General features: G+C 46.9%; 1 protein-coding gene across 1 annotated transcript in view; it reads right to left on the bottom strand.

Annotated features, from left to right (window-relative positions):
* HCN3 (hyperpolarization activated cyclic nucleotide gated potassium channel 3) overlaps window positions 1-15,439 on the bottom strand; it is a 118,543-nt gene extending 103,104 nt beyond the window's left edge. The window contains exon 1 of the mRNA XM_069769278.1: window positions 13,030-15,439. Coding sequence (XP_069625379.1) covers window positions 13,030-14,942 — 1,913 coding nt within the window. The 5' untranslated portion in view covers window positions 14,943-15,439. The remainder of the gene's footprint in view (window positions 1-13,029) is intronic.
* Between the last annotated feature and the right edge of the window lie 308 nt (window positions 15,440-15,747).

The raw sequence follows: 15,747 nt of genomic DNA, 5'->3' as shown, positions 1-15,747 counted from the left end.
AGGTTGGCTGTCTACCTTAAATTTCCTACGCAGACATAGGGGGCAACGCGTGGAGAGGGGCGTCTCTAGGGTCCCGGAAGAGCTCCGAGCCTTCCCGTCATACGGGTGCATCCTAGCCATAACATACCTGGGGGACGAGAAACTAGAAACATCTGGAACGAAAGAGAAAGAATTAGAAAGAACTAGAACGAACGAGAACAAAAGTTGTGAGGACTATTCCGAATGCTCAGCAGGGTAGCACTACAACACACAGGCGCTATTGGTAGGCAACGATTTCCACCTGTAAAGGGAACTCTGGATGTGCCATCGGACCGGCCGGTCTCAGACAGCCCTGTTAACTGTGCTCTGGATTGAGGATCCTGAAGTCTTCAGTAAAGAGGTAAAGAGACTGCAACCCTGTGTCCTCGTTATTGTCTGCACCTCACACCATCACCATCCACCTTACTGGGAAGCCCTGGGGACATACTTCACCTGTGGAAAGGTTTACCATCTAGCTGCCATCACATCACCCCAGTGGACCCCAAGCAGCGTCGGTCACCCTGACCGAACACCACAGGTGGCGTCACGAAACCTTGACAGACTATTATCACCTTTTATTGGATGCCCCTTAGCAGGGTCACGGACCGGGTCCAGCCACCGTGACATCCCCAGAACTGAGCCAGCAGAGGACCGGTACCGCGTAACCCGCGGCCCTGCGTCTGGGGGCGCTCCATTTATATACACCTTCTACCTTGTTTTACAGTACCATATAACGGTTGTTATTTTGGTTAGGTTTTCCAAAAAATGAGGAAGTCAGGTGGAAGAGGCCGTGGGCGGTGGTTGCGAGCTGGTACTAATGGTGGTGGTGGTGCATCTGGTAGTAGTGGCAAAAGCACAATAGCACCTTGAGGTGTTGAGCCAGCGTCATTGTCTGGCTACACAAGGCCTCGAAGGCTCCTTTATCTAGGAGTAGGAAAACGGCTTTTAAAGCCAGAGCAGCAGGAAAAAGTTTTGGCTTTCCTTGCTGACTCAGCCTCTAGCTTTTTCGCCTCCTCTTCAGAAGGTTCCAAATATAAAAGCATTGAGTCGTCAGTGGATGCTCCCAGTCACAACAACAAGACGTTTCCTTGTGTCCTTTACCCAAACCAAAAGTGAAGGATGCGTCAGGCGACACTACAGGTTACTCCATGGAGCTCTTTACACATACCGTGCCTGGGTTAGAAATGAAAATTGTTAACTGCCCATTACAAGATGAATCGGACATGGAGTGCATTGATGCACAGCCACAGCTAGATTATAATGCTGTTCCATTGACTCAGATCACTACATTGCCCTCGCAGTGTACTGAGCCAGAATCTGACCCTGATGAGACTATGGTGCCCCATCCCAAACGCTGTAGCACCTTACACGGTGACACAGAGGAAGGTGCACATGACATTGAAGAGGAGGTGATAGATGACCCAGTTGTTGACCCAGATTGGCAGCCATTGAGGGAAGAGGGTGCCGCTGCCAGTAGCTCAGAAGCAGAGGAGGATGATCCGCAGCAGCCATCTACATTGCAACAGCTGTCATCTGGCAGGCCCATATCAGGCCACAAATGTTTGTCAAAAACAAAAACAGTTTTAGGACAGCGTGGCCATCCGCTGAAAGTAGCACAACGTGCAATGCCTGAAAAGGTATTCCATAGTAGGAAGAGTGCAGTGTGGCAATTTTTTAATGAAGATCCGAATGATCAGTCAAAAGTTATCTGTAAGAAATGCTCAAAGACCTTTAGCAGAGGGAAGAATCTTCAAAATTTAAATACAACGTGCATGCTTAGACTTAACTACCAAACGTCCCGTACCGTTGGTGCACCTGTTCAGAATGAAGGTAGTCAGCAACGCTACATTGCTTCCCTCACTGTAAGCCCACCGGTTAGGACACCACCAGCAGCAAATGTGGAGGTATCGTCGCAAGGCCAAAGCAGTCAGGGAATCACAAGGTTATTGGTAGGAAACACTGTATGCAGGCCAACATCGAGAATACCATCACTAACCCTCTCTCAATCCGCCATGTCCACCACCACCACCACCGCTAGTTCCACCATATGCACCTCTCCAGTCCAGCTCACCCTACAAAAGACTCTCGTTAGGAAAAGAAAGTACTCATCCTCTCATCTGCGTACACAGGGTTTGAACACCCACATTGCTAGACTAATCTCGTTAGAGATGATGCCCTACCGGTTGGTTGAAAGCGAAGCTTTAAAAGCACTGATAGCCTATGCAGTACCACGCTATGGCCTACCTAGTCGACACTTCTTTGCGAGAAAAGCCATCCCAGCCCTCCACCAGCATGTCAAAGACCGCATTGTCCATGCACTGAGGCAATCAGTCAGTAGAAAGGTGCACCTCACAACAGATGCATGGATCAGTAGGCATGGCCTGGGACGTTACGTGTCCATCACGGCACACTGGGTTAATGTGTTGGATGCAGGGTCCACAGGGGACAGCCATAATGGGACAGTTCTGCCTAGCCCACGGTCTAGGAAACAGTTGGCTGTAGGCGTTCGCCACCCCTCCTCCTCCTTCTCCACCTCCAGAAGCGAAAGCTCGTCCACAGAGCGCAGTCGCACGACCACTCCATCCGCAGCTGCCAGTGTTGCACACATGGTGTCCCATTATCGAGCAGCTAGTGGTAAGCGTCAGCAGGCTGTGGTAGAAATAAAGTGTTTGGGCGACAACAGACACACCGCGGAAGTACTGGCCGAGTACTTGCAGCAAGAAACTCAGTCATGGCTGGCCAGTGTACATCTTGAGGCAGGCAAGGTAGTCAGTGATAACGGAAGGAATTTTATGGCTTCCATAGCCCTTTCAGAACTTAAACACATACCTTGCCTGGCTCACACCTTGAACCTGGTGGTGCAGTGCTTCCTGAAAAATTATCCGGAGTTACCAGCCCTGCTCCTGAACGTGCGAAGACTTTGCTCGCACATCCGCCGGTCGCCCATACACTCCAGCCATATGCTGAACCATCAGCGATCGCTGAATCTTCCCCAGCACCACATAATAATCGACGTTGCATCAAGGTGGAACTCCACACTGCACATGGTTCAGAGGCTGTGTGAACAGAGGCGTGCTGTAATTAATTTGTGGGAGGATATACATACACCCGCAGGCAGTTGGATGGCAGACATAGAGTTGTCTGGTGTGCAGTGGTCGAAGCTCCAAGACATCTGTCAAGTCCTTCAGTGTTTTGAGGAATGCGCACGTCTGGTAAGTGCAGACGACGTCATCATAAGCATGAGCATCCCACTAATGCGTCTGCTGATGCAAAGTTTGACGCACATTAAGGAGCTGGCATCTGCAGCCGAGGAGGAGGGAAGCCCTGATGACAGTCAGCCATTGTCTGGTCAGGGAACTCTCCTGGACGAGGTGGTGGACGAAGAGGAGGAGGATGCTTCTCATGAATATTTATGGGAGGAGGATGCTTCTCAGGGGGCAATAGAAACTGGTGGTGTTGCAAGGTCAGGTACAGGGTTTTTGCAGGACACAAGTGATGTTGATTTGCAAGAAAGTGCTCCTCAACCCAGCACAAGCAGTGAATTGACACCTGGAACATTGGCAGAGTATGCCTTGCGTATCCTAAAAAGGCACCCCCGCATTATCAAAATGATGACCGATGACGATTACTGGTTGGCCTGCTTCCCGGATCCACGATATAAAGGAAAATTACAAAATATCATGCCACATGAGAACCTTGAGCAAATATTGGCTATCAAACAAGTAACTCTTGTAGACCGTTTGGTTCAGGCATTCCCAGCACACAGCGGCGGTGATGGTTCTCACATGAGCCGTAGGGGGCAACATGGCAGAGGTGTTAGAGGTGCACAAATCCGAAGTGGCGTTGGTCAGAGGGGTATTAAGACCAGGTTTTGGAGTGATTTCGCAATGACCGCTGACACGACAGGTACTGCTGCATCGATTCACAGTGACAGGAGACAGCATTTGTCCAGTATGGTTACGAACTACTTTTCCTCCCTTATCGATGTTCTCCCTCACAGGTCATTCCCCTTTGATTACTGGGCATCTAAAATATACACCTGGCCTGAATTGGCAGAATATGCATTACAGGAGCTCGCTTGCCCTGCTTCTAGTGTGCTATCAGAAAGAGTCTTCAGTGCTGCTGGTTCAATACTGACCGAAAAAAGGACACGTCTGGCTACCCAGAATGTTGATCATCTAACCTTCATTAAAATTAACCAATCATAGATTTCAAATTATTTTGCCCCACCTTCTCCTGCTGACACGTAGCTTGCCTGAAAAATGTCTTGCTTTTGGCCTCCTCTTACTGACTTCTCCAATTCCGCCATTTTAATCTGCTGAATGTCCACCATAGGCCATTTTTATACCTCTCTAAATGGGCTGACTCCCCCCACAGGGCCGTGGTCACCACCTGGCGCAAGCACCCGTGCGAGTGCCGTTTGCCTGGACAGGTGGGTGCACCCACTCTTGTGCGACGGCACTGGCACAGGGTCCCTCATAGTACAATGAAGTGTCTCTGACGGTGGTGGTGCATAACCAACGCCAGACACATCGTCGTAATATGAGGGGCCCTGTGCCAGTACTGCCACCCACGTGAGACTGTTCCCCCCCAGCTCGAACAGTGCTCTACCACTTGCAATACTTACCTCTCCCTGCTCCACCACTGTGTAGTCTGTGCTGTTAAATCCTTCAATGGCACTGCCAATACAAATTTGTTGAAGTGATAGATGATCGTTAAAATATACAGGGGCCCTGGCCTCCATTTAGACCAGTTAATACTTTGCGCCTACTACCTCTGTCTGCTACTCAGCAGAGGAGCCCACCCCAGTACCTAGCTATGCCGCCTGTTTAGTCCTGTTACCAATTTTGAACTGCATTTAGCCTACTTTATTATTTGGGCCTATTAACTGTGTCTGCGCCACTCATTACAGTTTTCCTCCACTGAACAAAGCAATGCCGCCTGTTTAGTCCTGTTACCAATTTTGAACTGCATTTAGCCTACTTTTTTATTGTGGGCCTACAAACTGTGTCTGCGCCACTCATTACAGTTGTCCTCCACTGAACAAAGCTATGCCGCCTGTTTAGTCCTGTTACCAATTTTGAACTGCATTTAGCCTACTTTTTAATTGTGGGCCTACAAACTGTGTCTGCGCCACTCATTACAGTTGTCCTCCACTGAACAAAGCAATGCCGTCTGTTTAGTCCTGTTACCAATTTTGAACTGCATTTAGCCTACTTTTTGATTGTGGGCTTACACACTGTGTCTGCACCACTCATTACAGTTGTCCTCCACTGGACAAAGCAATGCCGCCTGTTTAGTCCTGTTACCAATTTTGAACTGCATTTAGCCTACTTTTTTATTGTGGGCCTACAAACTGTGTCTGCGCCACTCATTACAGTTGACCACCACTGAACAAAGCAATGCCGCCTGTTTAGTCCTGTTACCAATTTTGAACTGCATTTAGCCTACTTTTTTATTGTGGGCCTACAAACGGTGTCTGTGCCACTCATTACAGTTGTCCTCCACTTAAGAAAGCTATGCTGCCTGTTTAGTCCTGTTACCAATTTTGAACTGCATTTAGCCTACTTTTTTATTGTGGGCCTACAAACTGTGTCTGCGCCACTCATTACAGTTGTCCTCCACTGAACAAAGCAATGCCGTCTGTTTAGTCCTGTTACCAATTTTGAACTGCATTTAGCCTACTTTTTGATTGTGGGCTTACACACTGTGTCTGCACCACTCATTACAGTTGTCCTCCACTGGACAAAGCAATGCCGCCTGTTTAGTCCTGTTACCAATTCGGAACTGCATTTAGCCTACTTTTTTATTGTGGGCCTACAAACTGTGTCTGCGCCACTCATTACAGTTGACCACAACTGAACAAAGCAATGCCGCCTGTTTAGTCCTGTTACCAATTTTGAACTGCATTTAGCCTACTTTTTATTGTGGGCCTACAAACTGTGTCTGTGCCACTCATTACAGTTGTCCTCCACTGAACAAAGCAATGCCGCCTGTTTAGTCCTGTTACCAATTTTGAACTGCATTTAGCCTACTTTTTTATTGTGGGCCTACAAACTGTGTCTGCGCCACTCATTACAGTTGTCCTCCACTAAACAAAGCAATGCCGCCTGTTTAGTCCTGTTACCAATTTTGAACTGCATTTAGCCTACTTTATTATTTGGGCCTACTAACTGTGTCTGCCACTTATTACAGTTTTCCTCCACTGAACAAAGCAATGCCGCCTGTTTAGTCCTGTTACCAATTTTGAACTGCATTTAGCCTACTTTATTTTTTAGGCCTATATCTGTGTTTCCTCCTCATCCTGCCCATTGCCCAGCCACTGCTAGATGAGTCTGCTGGTACATTGACCCAGACCACTACATTCCCCTTGAACTCTACACAGCCAGAATCTGACCCTGCTGAAAGTCAGGTTCCCCTTCCCGCATACTATACCACCTTATACGGGGACAAAGGGGAAGGTGCAGATGAAAGTGCAGGTTCCTTCATCAGGTAGGGGGGCATACTCGTTGGCGACGTCACTGGCACAGGGCCCCTCATAGTACGCAAAAGTGTCTCTAGCAGTGGGAGGCGCCACCCGCCGTCAAACACACCGCTGTACTATGAGGGGCCCTGTGCCAGTGCCAAGTGCCAACAAGTGGGCCCCCCCGCTTGCTCAGGATCACAGCACTTGCAAAGTTGAAATACTTACCTCTCCCTGCTCCACCGCCGTGACGTATTCCACGTTTCCTGGGCCCACGAAAATCTTGAGTCAGTCCTACCCCCCACAACTTTAGCCAAATGACCCCTTGTTTCAATGCCTAACTATTATTATAAAGTAAATTAAGATTGACAAGCTTAAGAAATAAGAATTGATGTTTTTGGCATTAAAATGGACACTGTAGGTGTTTTCCTGTCCTCCACTCACTGCCGACTTTGATTCCCCATTGACTTGCATTGGGTGCGTGTTTCGGTCGGCCCCCGACTTTTTGCAATAATCGGTCGATTTCACCCGACCCGACTTTTGACAAAGTCGAGTTTCTCGAAACCCAACTTGATCCTAAAAAAGTAAAAGTCGCTAAACTCTACTCGCGACCTATCAGCGCCATTGCCGCGGGATTTAAATCCCGCTTCGCTGATAGCTCGCGCCCAGCCGGCGCGACCAATCAGCAACATTGTCGCGGGATTTAATGTTAAAAATAAAAAATCATTATATACTCACCTTCCGGATCCAGCCCAGGCCTTTCCCGCTACTCGCAACGCTCCGGTGGCCGCTCCATGCATTGCGGTCTCGCGAGATGATGACGTAGCGGTCTCGCGAGACTGCGACGTCATCATCTCGCGAGACCGCCACGTCATCATCTCGCGAGACCGCAATGCACTCTTGAGACCAGAGCGCGCGAGGAGCATCGGTAAATGCTTCGCTTGGATCCAGGGGCCGACGGAAGGTGAGTATATAACTATTTTTTTTTTTTTTTTTAACAGGGATATGATGCCCTCATTGCTATATACTGCATGGGCTGTGCAATATACTGCGTGAGCTGTGCAATATACTACATGGGCTGTGCTATATACTACGTGGGCTGTGCTATATACTGCGTGGGCTGTGCAATATACTGCATGGGCTGTGCTATATACTACGTGGGCTGTGCTATATACTACGTGGGCTGTGCAATATACTACATGGGCTGTGCAATATACTACGTGGGCTGTGCTATATACTACGTGGGCTGTGCCATATACTACATTGGCTGTGCTATATACTACGTGGGCTGTGCAATATACTACATGGGCTGTGCTATATACTACATGGGCTGTGCAATATACTACGTGGGCTGTGCAATGTACTACGTGGGCTGTGCAAAATACTATGTGGGCTGTGCAATATACTACGTGGGCTGTGCTATATACTACGTGGGCTGTGCAATATACTACGTGGGCTGTGCAATGTTCTACGTGGGTTGTGCAATGTACTACGTGGGCTGTGCAATGTACTACGTGGGCTGTGCAATATACTGCGTCGGCTGTGCAATATACTACGTGGCTCTGCTATATACTTCGTGGGCTGTGCTATACACTACGTGGCCTGTTATGATCTGGTGGCCTAGGAGCAGCATGAGACGTACTCTGGAGAAGGTGGTACCTGTACTGAACGCAGACCCTGAACTTAACAACACAACTAGATGTAGCCGTGGGATGTACCTAACACTCCCTAGACACCTCGACACAGCCTGAGGACTAAATACCCCTAAAGATAGAAACGGAAAACTATCTTGCCTCAGAGAAAATCCCCAAAGGAAAGACAGCCCCCACAAATATTGACTGTGAGAGGAGAGGGAAATGACATACGCAGACTGAAATCAGAATTTAGCAGAGGAGGCCATTCTAGCTAAATAGAAAGTATAGAACAGAGAACTATGCATTCAGTATAAAAACACTAGAAAATATCCACCACAGAAAATACAAAAACTCCACATCTGACTAAAGAAATGGAGGGAATATCTGCATCTCCAGAGATTCCAGCAAGGCTGAAGGAATCCTTACACAGACAAAGCTGGAAAAGACAAAACAAGAAAATACACTGAACTATTAAGCCCACAGCATGTGAACTGTAAAAACAAAGCCAGAACTTATCTTTGTAGACATGGACTGCAAAACAGGAGAGACCAGTCAGAGATGTGAATCCTCCAAAAACAATGGACAACTGGCACTGACCAAAGAATCAAGCCAGACTAAATAGCCCAGACCAAATTGCGATAAGTAGACCCACCTGATGAATGCTGCGATCCCAAGACAGCAGCACTACCACTCATCACCACCGGAGGGAGCCCAAGAGCAGAATTCACAACAGTGGCCTGTGTTATACACTACATGGTCTGTGTTATACACTACGTGGCCTGTGTTATATACTGTGTGAGTGGGCTGTTATGTACTACGTGAGCTGTGTTATATGCTACGTGGGCTGTTATAAACTACGTGACTGTGTTATATGCCATGTGGGCTGTTATACACTCCGTGGACTGTGCTATATACTATGTGGCTGTGCTATATACTCCGTGGGCTGTGTTATATACTATATGGCTGTGCTATATACTACGTGGCTTTGCTATATACTACGTGGCTTTGCAATATACTACGTGGCTGTGCTATTTACTACGTGGGCTGTTATATACTATGTGGCTGTGCTATATACTTTGTGGCCGGTCGTGAACAATCAGCGACAGGCGCAGTCTGGCTACGAATTGGCGTGGGATTTGAACCACGCTTCGCTAATTGGTCGTGGCCGGCCGAATCCTGTGTATTCAATTTATTATTCTAAAATCTTCATAAATAAACTACATACATATTCTAGAATACCCGATGCATTAGAATCGGGCCACCATCTAGTGTGTAATAAATATGTAGATCAGACGTTACTTGTGCATCCTGGCATCATGTGTAATAACTGTGTAGATCACACGATACTTGTCACACAATGTTTATGTGTCCTAGTATCATGTGTAATAAGTGTATAGATCACACGCTACTTGTGCGTCCTAGTATCATGTGTGATAAATGTGTAGATCACACGATACTTATGTGTCCTGGCATCATGTGTGATGAGTGTGTAGATCACGCGTTACTTGTGCATCCTGGCATCATGTGTGATGAGCGTGTAGATCACACGATATTTGTGCGTTCTGGCATCATGTGTGATAAATATGCAGATAACACCTTATTTGTGCATCCTGGCATCACGTGTGATAAATATGTAGATCACACTTGACTTGTACGTCCTGGCATCATGTGTAATAAATGTGTAGATCACACGATATTTGTGTGTCCTGATATCATGTGTAAGAAGTGTGTAGATCATACAATACTTGTGTGTCCTGGCATCATGTGTGATAAATGTGCAGATCACAAGATACTTGTGTGTCCTGGCATCATGTGTGATGAGTGTGTAGATCACACGTTACTTGTGCATCCTGCATCATGTGTAATAAATGTGTAGATTACACGAAAGTTGTGAGTCTTGGCATCATGTGTGATAAATATGTAGATCACATGTTACTTGTGCATCCTGGCATTATGTGTGATGTGTGTAGATCACACATTACTTTTGCGTCCTGGCATCATGTGTGATAAATGTGCAGATTACACGTTACTTGTGCATCCTGCATCATGTGTAATAAATGTGTAGATTACACGATACTTGTGTGTCCTGGCATCATGTGTGATAAATGTTTAGATCACACGTTACTTGTGCATCCTGGCATCATATGTGATAAATGTGTAGATCACATGATACGTGTGTGTCCTGGCATCATGTGTGATAAATGTGCAGATCACAAGATACTGGTGTGCCTTGGCATCATGTGTGATGAGCATGTAGATCACACGATATTTGTGTGTTCTGGCATCATGTGTGATAAATATGTAGATCACACGTTACTTGTGCATCCTGGCATCATGTGTGATAAGTGTGTAGATACCAGCTTATTTGTGCATCCTGGCATCATGTGTAATACATACCTGTATGTAGATCAGACGTTACTTGTGCATCCTGGCATCATGTATAATAACTGTGCAGATCACACGATACTTATGTGTCCTAGCATCATGTATGATAAATGTGTAGATCACATGTTACTTGTGCGTCCTGGCATCATGTGTGATAAATGTGCAGATCACACCATACTTATCTGTCCTGGCATCATGTGGGATAAATGTGTAGATCACACATTACTTGTACGTCCTGGCTTCATGTGTGATTAATGTGTAGATCACACGATACTTGTGTATCCTGGCTTCATGTGTGATGAGTGTGTAGATTACACGTTACATGTGCATCCTGGGATTATGTGTGGTAAATGTGTAGATCACACAATACTTGTGCGTCCTGGCATCATATGTAATCAGTGTGTAGATCACGTTACTTGTGCGTCCTAGCATCATGTGTGATTAATGTGTAGATCACACAATACTTGTATGTCCTGGCATCATGTGTGATAAATGTGCAGATCACATGATACTTGTTTATCCTGGCTTTATGTGTGATGAGTGTGTAGATTACACATTACATGTGCATCCTGGGATTGTATGTGGTAAATGTGCAGATCACACGTTACTTGTATGTCCTGGCATCATGTGTGATGACATGTGCATTCTGGCATCATGTGTGATAAATGTGTAGATCACATGTTACATGTGCATCCTGGTATTATGTGTGATAAATGTGTAGATCACACATTACTTGTGTGTTCTGGCATTATATGTGATGATTTTGTAGATCACACGTTCTTTGTGTGTCCTGGCATCATGTGTAATAAATGTGAAGATCACACGTTAATTGTGCGTCCTGACATCATATGTAATGTGTGTAGATCACACGTTACTTGTGCGTCCTGGCATCATGTGTATGTTAAATATTAATTATTGATTATTGACTTATTCTTATTCTGTACCGAGCACATTGCCTTTCGCTGACATTACCTATGCTATTCCCGTATATTTAGCTCAGAGTAAAAGTTAACACCATATAGACAGAACAAGTGCTCTATGGGAGGTACTGCATATGTATCCAGGACTCACAAGAGGGAGAGGCTGTCACTTGGGGGCTTCTTCTTCACTCTCACACAGACTTCAGATGGAATGAACAGCTGGTATGTGAGTTAGCCATGTGCTTCTCGATGGCTTTCTACCGTGCTCCATGACAGATGCCATTTACCATTCAGAATCTCAGGAAAGATGGGGAACAAACTTTGATATGGACAAATGGACAATCTCTTTGTAACTATTTCACTTATTTTATGTTTTGCTGCAATGATGCTTTTTGGTGGACAATCCAATAAACCACTACATTTTTTATGAGAAATATGACATTTTCTTAGGAGTATCGCATCTGGTAAAGAGTCTTGAATAAATATACGAAATAAGTATTTTTAACAGTGTAGTAAATATGTAGATCACACGTTACTTGTGTGTCTTGGCATGATGTGTGATAAATGTGTAGATGACATGTTACTTGACTGCCCTGGCATCATGTGGGATGAGTGTGTAGATCACACAATACTCGTGCATCCTGGCATCATGTGTAATAAGTGTGTAGATCACATATTACTTGTGCGTCTTGGCATCATGTGTAATAAATGTGTAGATCACATTACTTGTGCGTTATGGCATTATATGTAATTTGTGTGTAGATCACACGTTACTTGTGCGTCCTGGCATCATGTGTGATAAATGTGTAGATAACACATTACTTGTGTGTCCTGGCATCATGTGTGATAAATGTGTAGATGACACGTTGCTTGTGCGCCCTGGCATCATGTGTGATAAGTTTGTAGTAACATCATGTATGTCTGTCATGGGATCATGTGTGATGAGTGTGCAGATCACATGATGTCTCTGTGTCATGGGATCATGTGTGATAAGTATGTAGATCACACGATACATGACCATAACAACAACAAGATGATAATATGTAAGAATTGCTAGGCTACTTTCACACATCAGGTTTTCGCTGTCAGGCTCAATCTGGCTAAATTTCAAAAAAACGGATCCGGCGAATCTTGCCACTGGATCCATTTTTTTCCCATAGACTTGTATTAGTGCTGGATTGCGCCGGATGACATTGCGTTTCGTCCGGGTTTTCGCCGGATCCGGCAAATCTGCTGTTTCCAGTTTCTGGAAAAAAACGTCCATAGCAACGTTTTTTGTCTCTGGCGAAAAAGATCCGGCGCTTCCGGCTGTTTGTTAGAATGGATGCCTATGGGAGCCGGAAGGTTCCGGATCCAGAAAATGACGGATTCTGACACCAGATTCCATTTTTTTAAGCTGAGCATGCTCCAATTTTTTTTTATCCATTTATCTGGATATGCTAGTGGTATCCGTCGAAAAAACGGATCCGTCGCATCAGTTTTTCACAGTCTGCGCCGGATCCGTTTTTTCCAACAGTCGCTGGATTGTGCCTGATGCAAAAAACCTGATGTGTGAAAGTAGCCTTACACACAAGCTGCACTGAATGTGTGGCAGTCACCAGTTACTAACCTGAAATCACTGTATGGGTGGATGATCCAGAAGCCCGCAGATTTCACCCGCTGTTGTTCGATCTCCACGGCCTTGTGACTACCAAACATGCGCAGAGAAAACTTGTTGACTGCTGGCTGCAGTAGGGCCCCAAACTGGCGCTGCATGAAGGTGCCTGTGTCCTCCATCTCGATCTGCTCTTGAGCCTCTGACTTGGGGATCATAGAACTCACTCCAGGAGCGGAGGACTGACTTAGGCCAGAGCCTGGAGACTGGCTCTGACCAAAGGTTGGAGTCTGATTTAATCCAGAAGATGTCTGACTCAATCCTGTCACTGAAGGTTGGTTTGGTCCGGAAGCTGGGGACTGTCCTGGAAGAGAAAACTGACCGGAAATGGGAAGCTGAACAGTTCCGGAGGTGTGAAACTGTTTGGGCCCTATGGCAGACACTTGGTTTGTTGCAAAGACAGAGGTTTGATTGGGCTTCTGGGTATGGACACATGATTGATTGGATTCAGTGGGGGAAGGCTGGTTCTGTAAAGTTATAGTAGATTGCTGAAATGTGGAGGCTGGAGATGGACTATTAGCAAGCACTGTAGGCAGAGAGAAAAAGGAAACTAGAGACTGACTTGAAGAAGGGACTGGAGGGTGGGTGGAAGTGGGGACCAATGGCTGGGTGGAAGTAGGAACTGGAGGCTGAGTGGAAGCAAGGACCAGAGGCTGAGTGGAAGTGGGCACCGGAGGCTGAGTGGAAGTAGGGACCGGAGGCTGAGAGGAAGTGGGTACCAGAGGCTCCCTGGAAGCAGTCTGGTAGGACTCCAAAACAGGAGAATGACATGTACCTGGGTTAAGCAGTTGGTTGGAGCCTGGTAATAAAGGCAGAGTGGGTGCAGGTTTGGGAGGCTGGACTAACCCTGAGGTGACTGGCTGATTGGATGTTAACACAGGTGTTTGGTTGATTCCTACAGATGGGTTGTTGGGACTTGAAATATAACTGGACCTTGAGGTTCCTGTTTGTCTAGTTACCTGCACAGAGGTCACCCCAGCCATTTGCACTGATCCTGTGGCTGAAGGCTGTGAGTAGGGTCCAGGGCATGCAGGCGGATTGGTTACTTGTGTGAGAGATTCTGTGAGTCTTAAGGCTGAAGGCTGCTCGGATCCATGGAGATCAGAACTGGATATCACTATAGGATCGGAAGCAGGACTATGAACAAGTTCTGGAAAAGATTGCACGGCGTTGGGGGTAAATGGTAGGGAAGGTCCTGTAACAATAGATGGCAGAGGAGCAGCTATCACAGGTCCCGAGGCAAGGGAGGGCACAGGATTATGGGCACAAAGGGGAACAGTGTTAGAGGAAGGACCAGGACCAGGGGTAGGAGAGGGTAAAGAGCCAGGGGAGAGGCCTGTGCCTGGGGAACGAGAAGTACCTGGGGTAGAGGAGGGGACAAAACCAGAGTCAGATGAGGTCACAGAGGATATGGCAGGGCATATTTGTGGAATGTCTGAAATAGGTTTGCTGGAAGCAGGGACACTAGGAGTAATACACTTGGTAGGTCCCCTGGATCGCTCATTAGATCTTTGATTGGGAGTTGAGTTAGGTCCAGAAGCAGAACTTTGTCCGTGTCCATGTGGAAGGTTGACGCTGGTAGCTGGATCACTCTGACACTGCCTTTTAGTGGTATATGACAGTGATGGTCCAGAAGCAGGTGGGTTGGGGCTGAGTCCAGCGGTAGGGCTGTGGTGGCTGGCACCAGGCATGTGCACCTTCTGGCTGGCTCCAGTAGGGTGCTGTTCTGTTCCAGGTGCTGGTGGATATGTAGGGGGTCCTGAGCCTTGCACACCCGTCAGAATGTCCGCCTCTTTTCTCGCCATGCTCACCTCTCCATCCACTATCATACAGCTGGCTGGTGAGTATTGCCCATTATGAGGCTCCATGCTGCTCAGTAAGACATTCCTTGCCAGGTCCCCATATTCCGATCACTGGAAGAGCTCTGGCCTGTCTTCTCGCACAGCCTGGCTCTGCCCTCCTCACTGAAGAGCACCAAATAAGCTCATTATCTCCTTGACATCCTGAACGGGAGCCCAGGGAAGCGAGCACACACCCAGGTGAGGAGACAGGAGGGAGCAGTAGATGGATACAAGGTAAGTCACAGAATAAGGTCTCATGGAAGGAAGGAGGGAGGGAGGCAATGATGACAGGGAGGGAGGGAGGAGAGAGGGATAACGGAGGCAGTGATGCTACGAGTCAGAAGGATGCTGCTGCTCCAAGGATGACGAACAGAAACACAATGCTCACAAGAAAGAAGATGAAGGGAATCAGATCAGAAGTAAAAGTCCCAGTGGGCAATGCAAGGAAAATGACCTCTGAGGGAGAGTCATGGATCCAGGCTACAGAGGACGCTCCTGATACATCGCCCCAATCCTACTGATCTGCTGTACCGAGGTGGAGGTGTGCGAAGCGAAGAGAACACTGCACCACTGCGCCTTCCGGTGTCCAATACCATGAACAACAGGAGCATGGCCTCAATAATGAAAACACCCTATCAGGAGATATCGGGATATAATGAAAAATTCTCTGTGTCCTGAGATATCGAATATAATGATAAATCCCCTGTGTCTGGAGATCTTGGGATATAATGATAAATCCCCCGTGTCCTGAGATATCGGATATAATGATAAATCCCCCGTGTCCTGAGATATCGGGATAGGCCGGGGTCACACTACAGCGTAATACGGACCA

The sequence above is a fragment of the Ranitomeya imitator genome, chromosome 1, assembly GCF_032444005.1.
Source record: "Ranitomeya imitator isolate aRanImi1 chromosome 1, aRanImi1.pri, whole genome shotgun sequence".
NCBI lineage: Eukaryota > Metazoa > Chordata > Amphibia > Anura > Dendrobatidae > Ranitomeya > Ranitomeya imitator.
The sequence above is the reverse complement of the archived record's forward strand: the minus strand, read 5'-3'. Positions and strand labels throughout refer to the sequence as shown.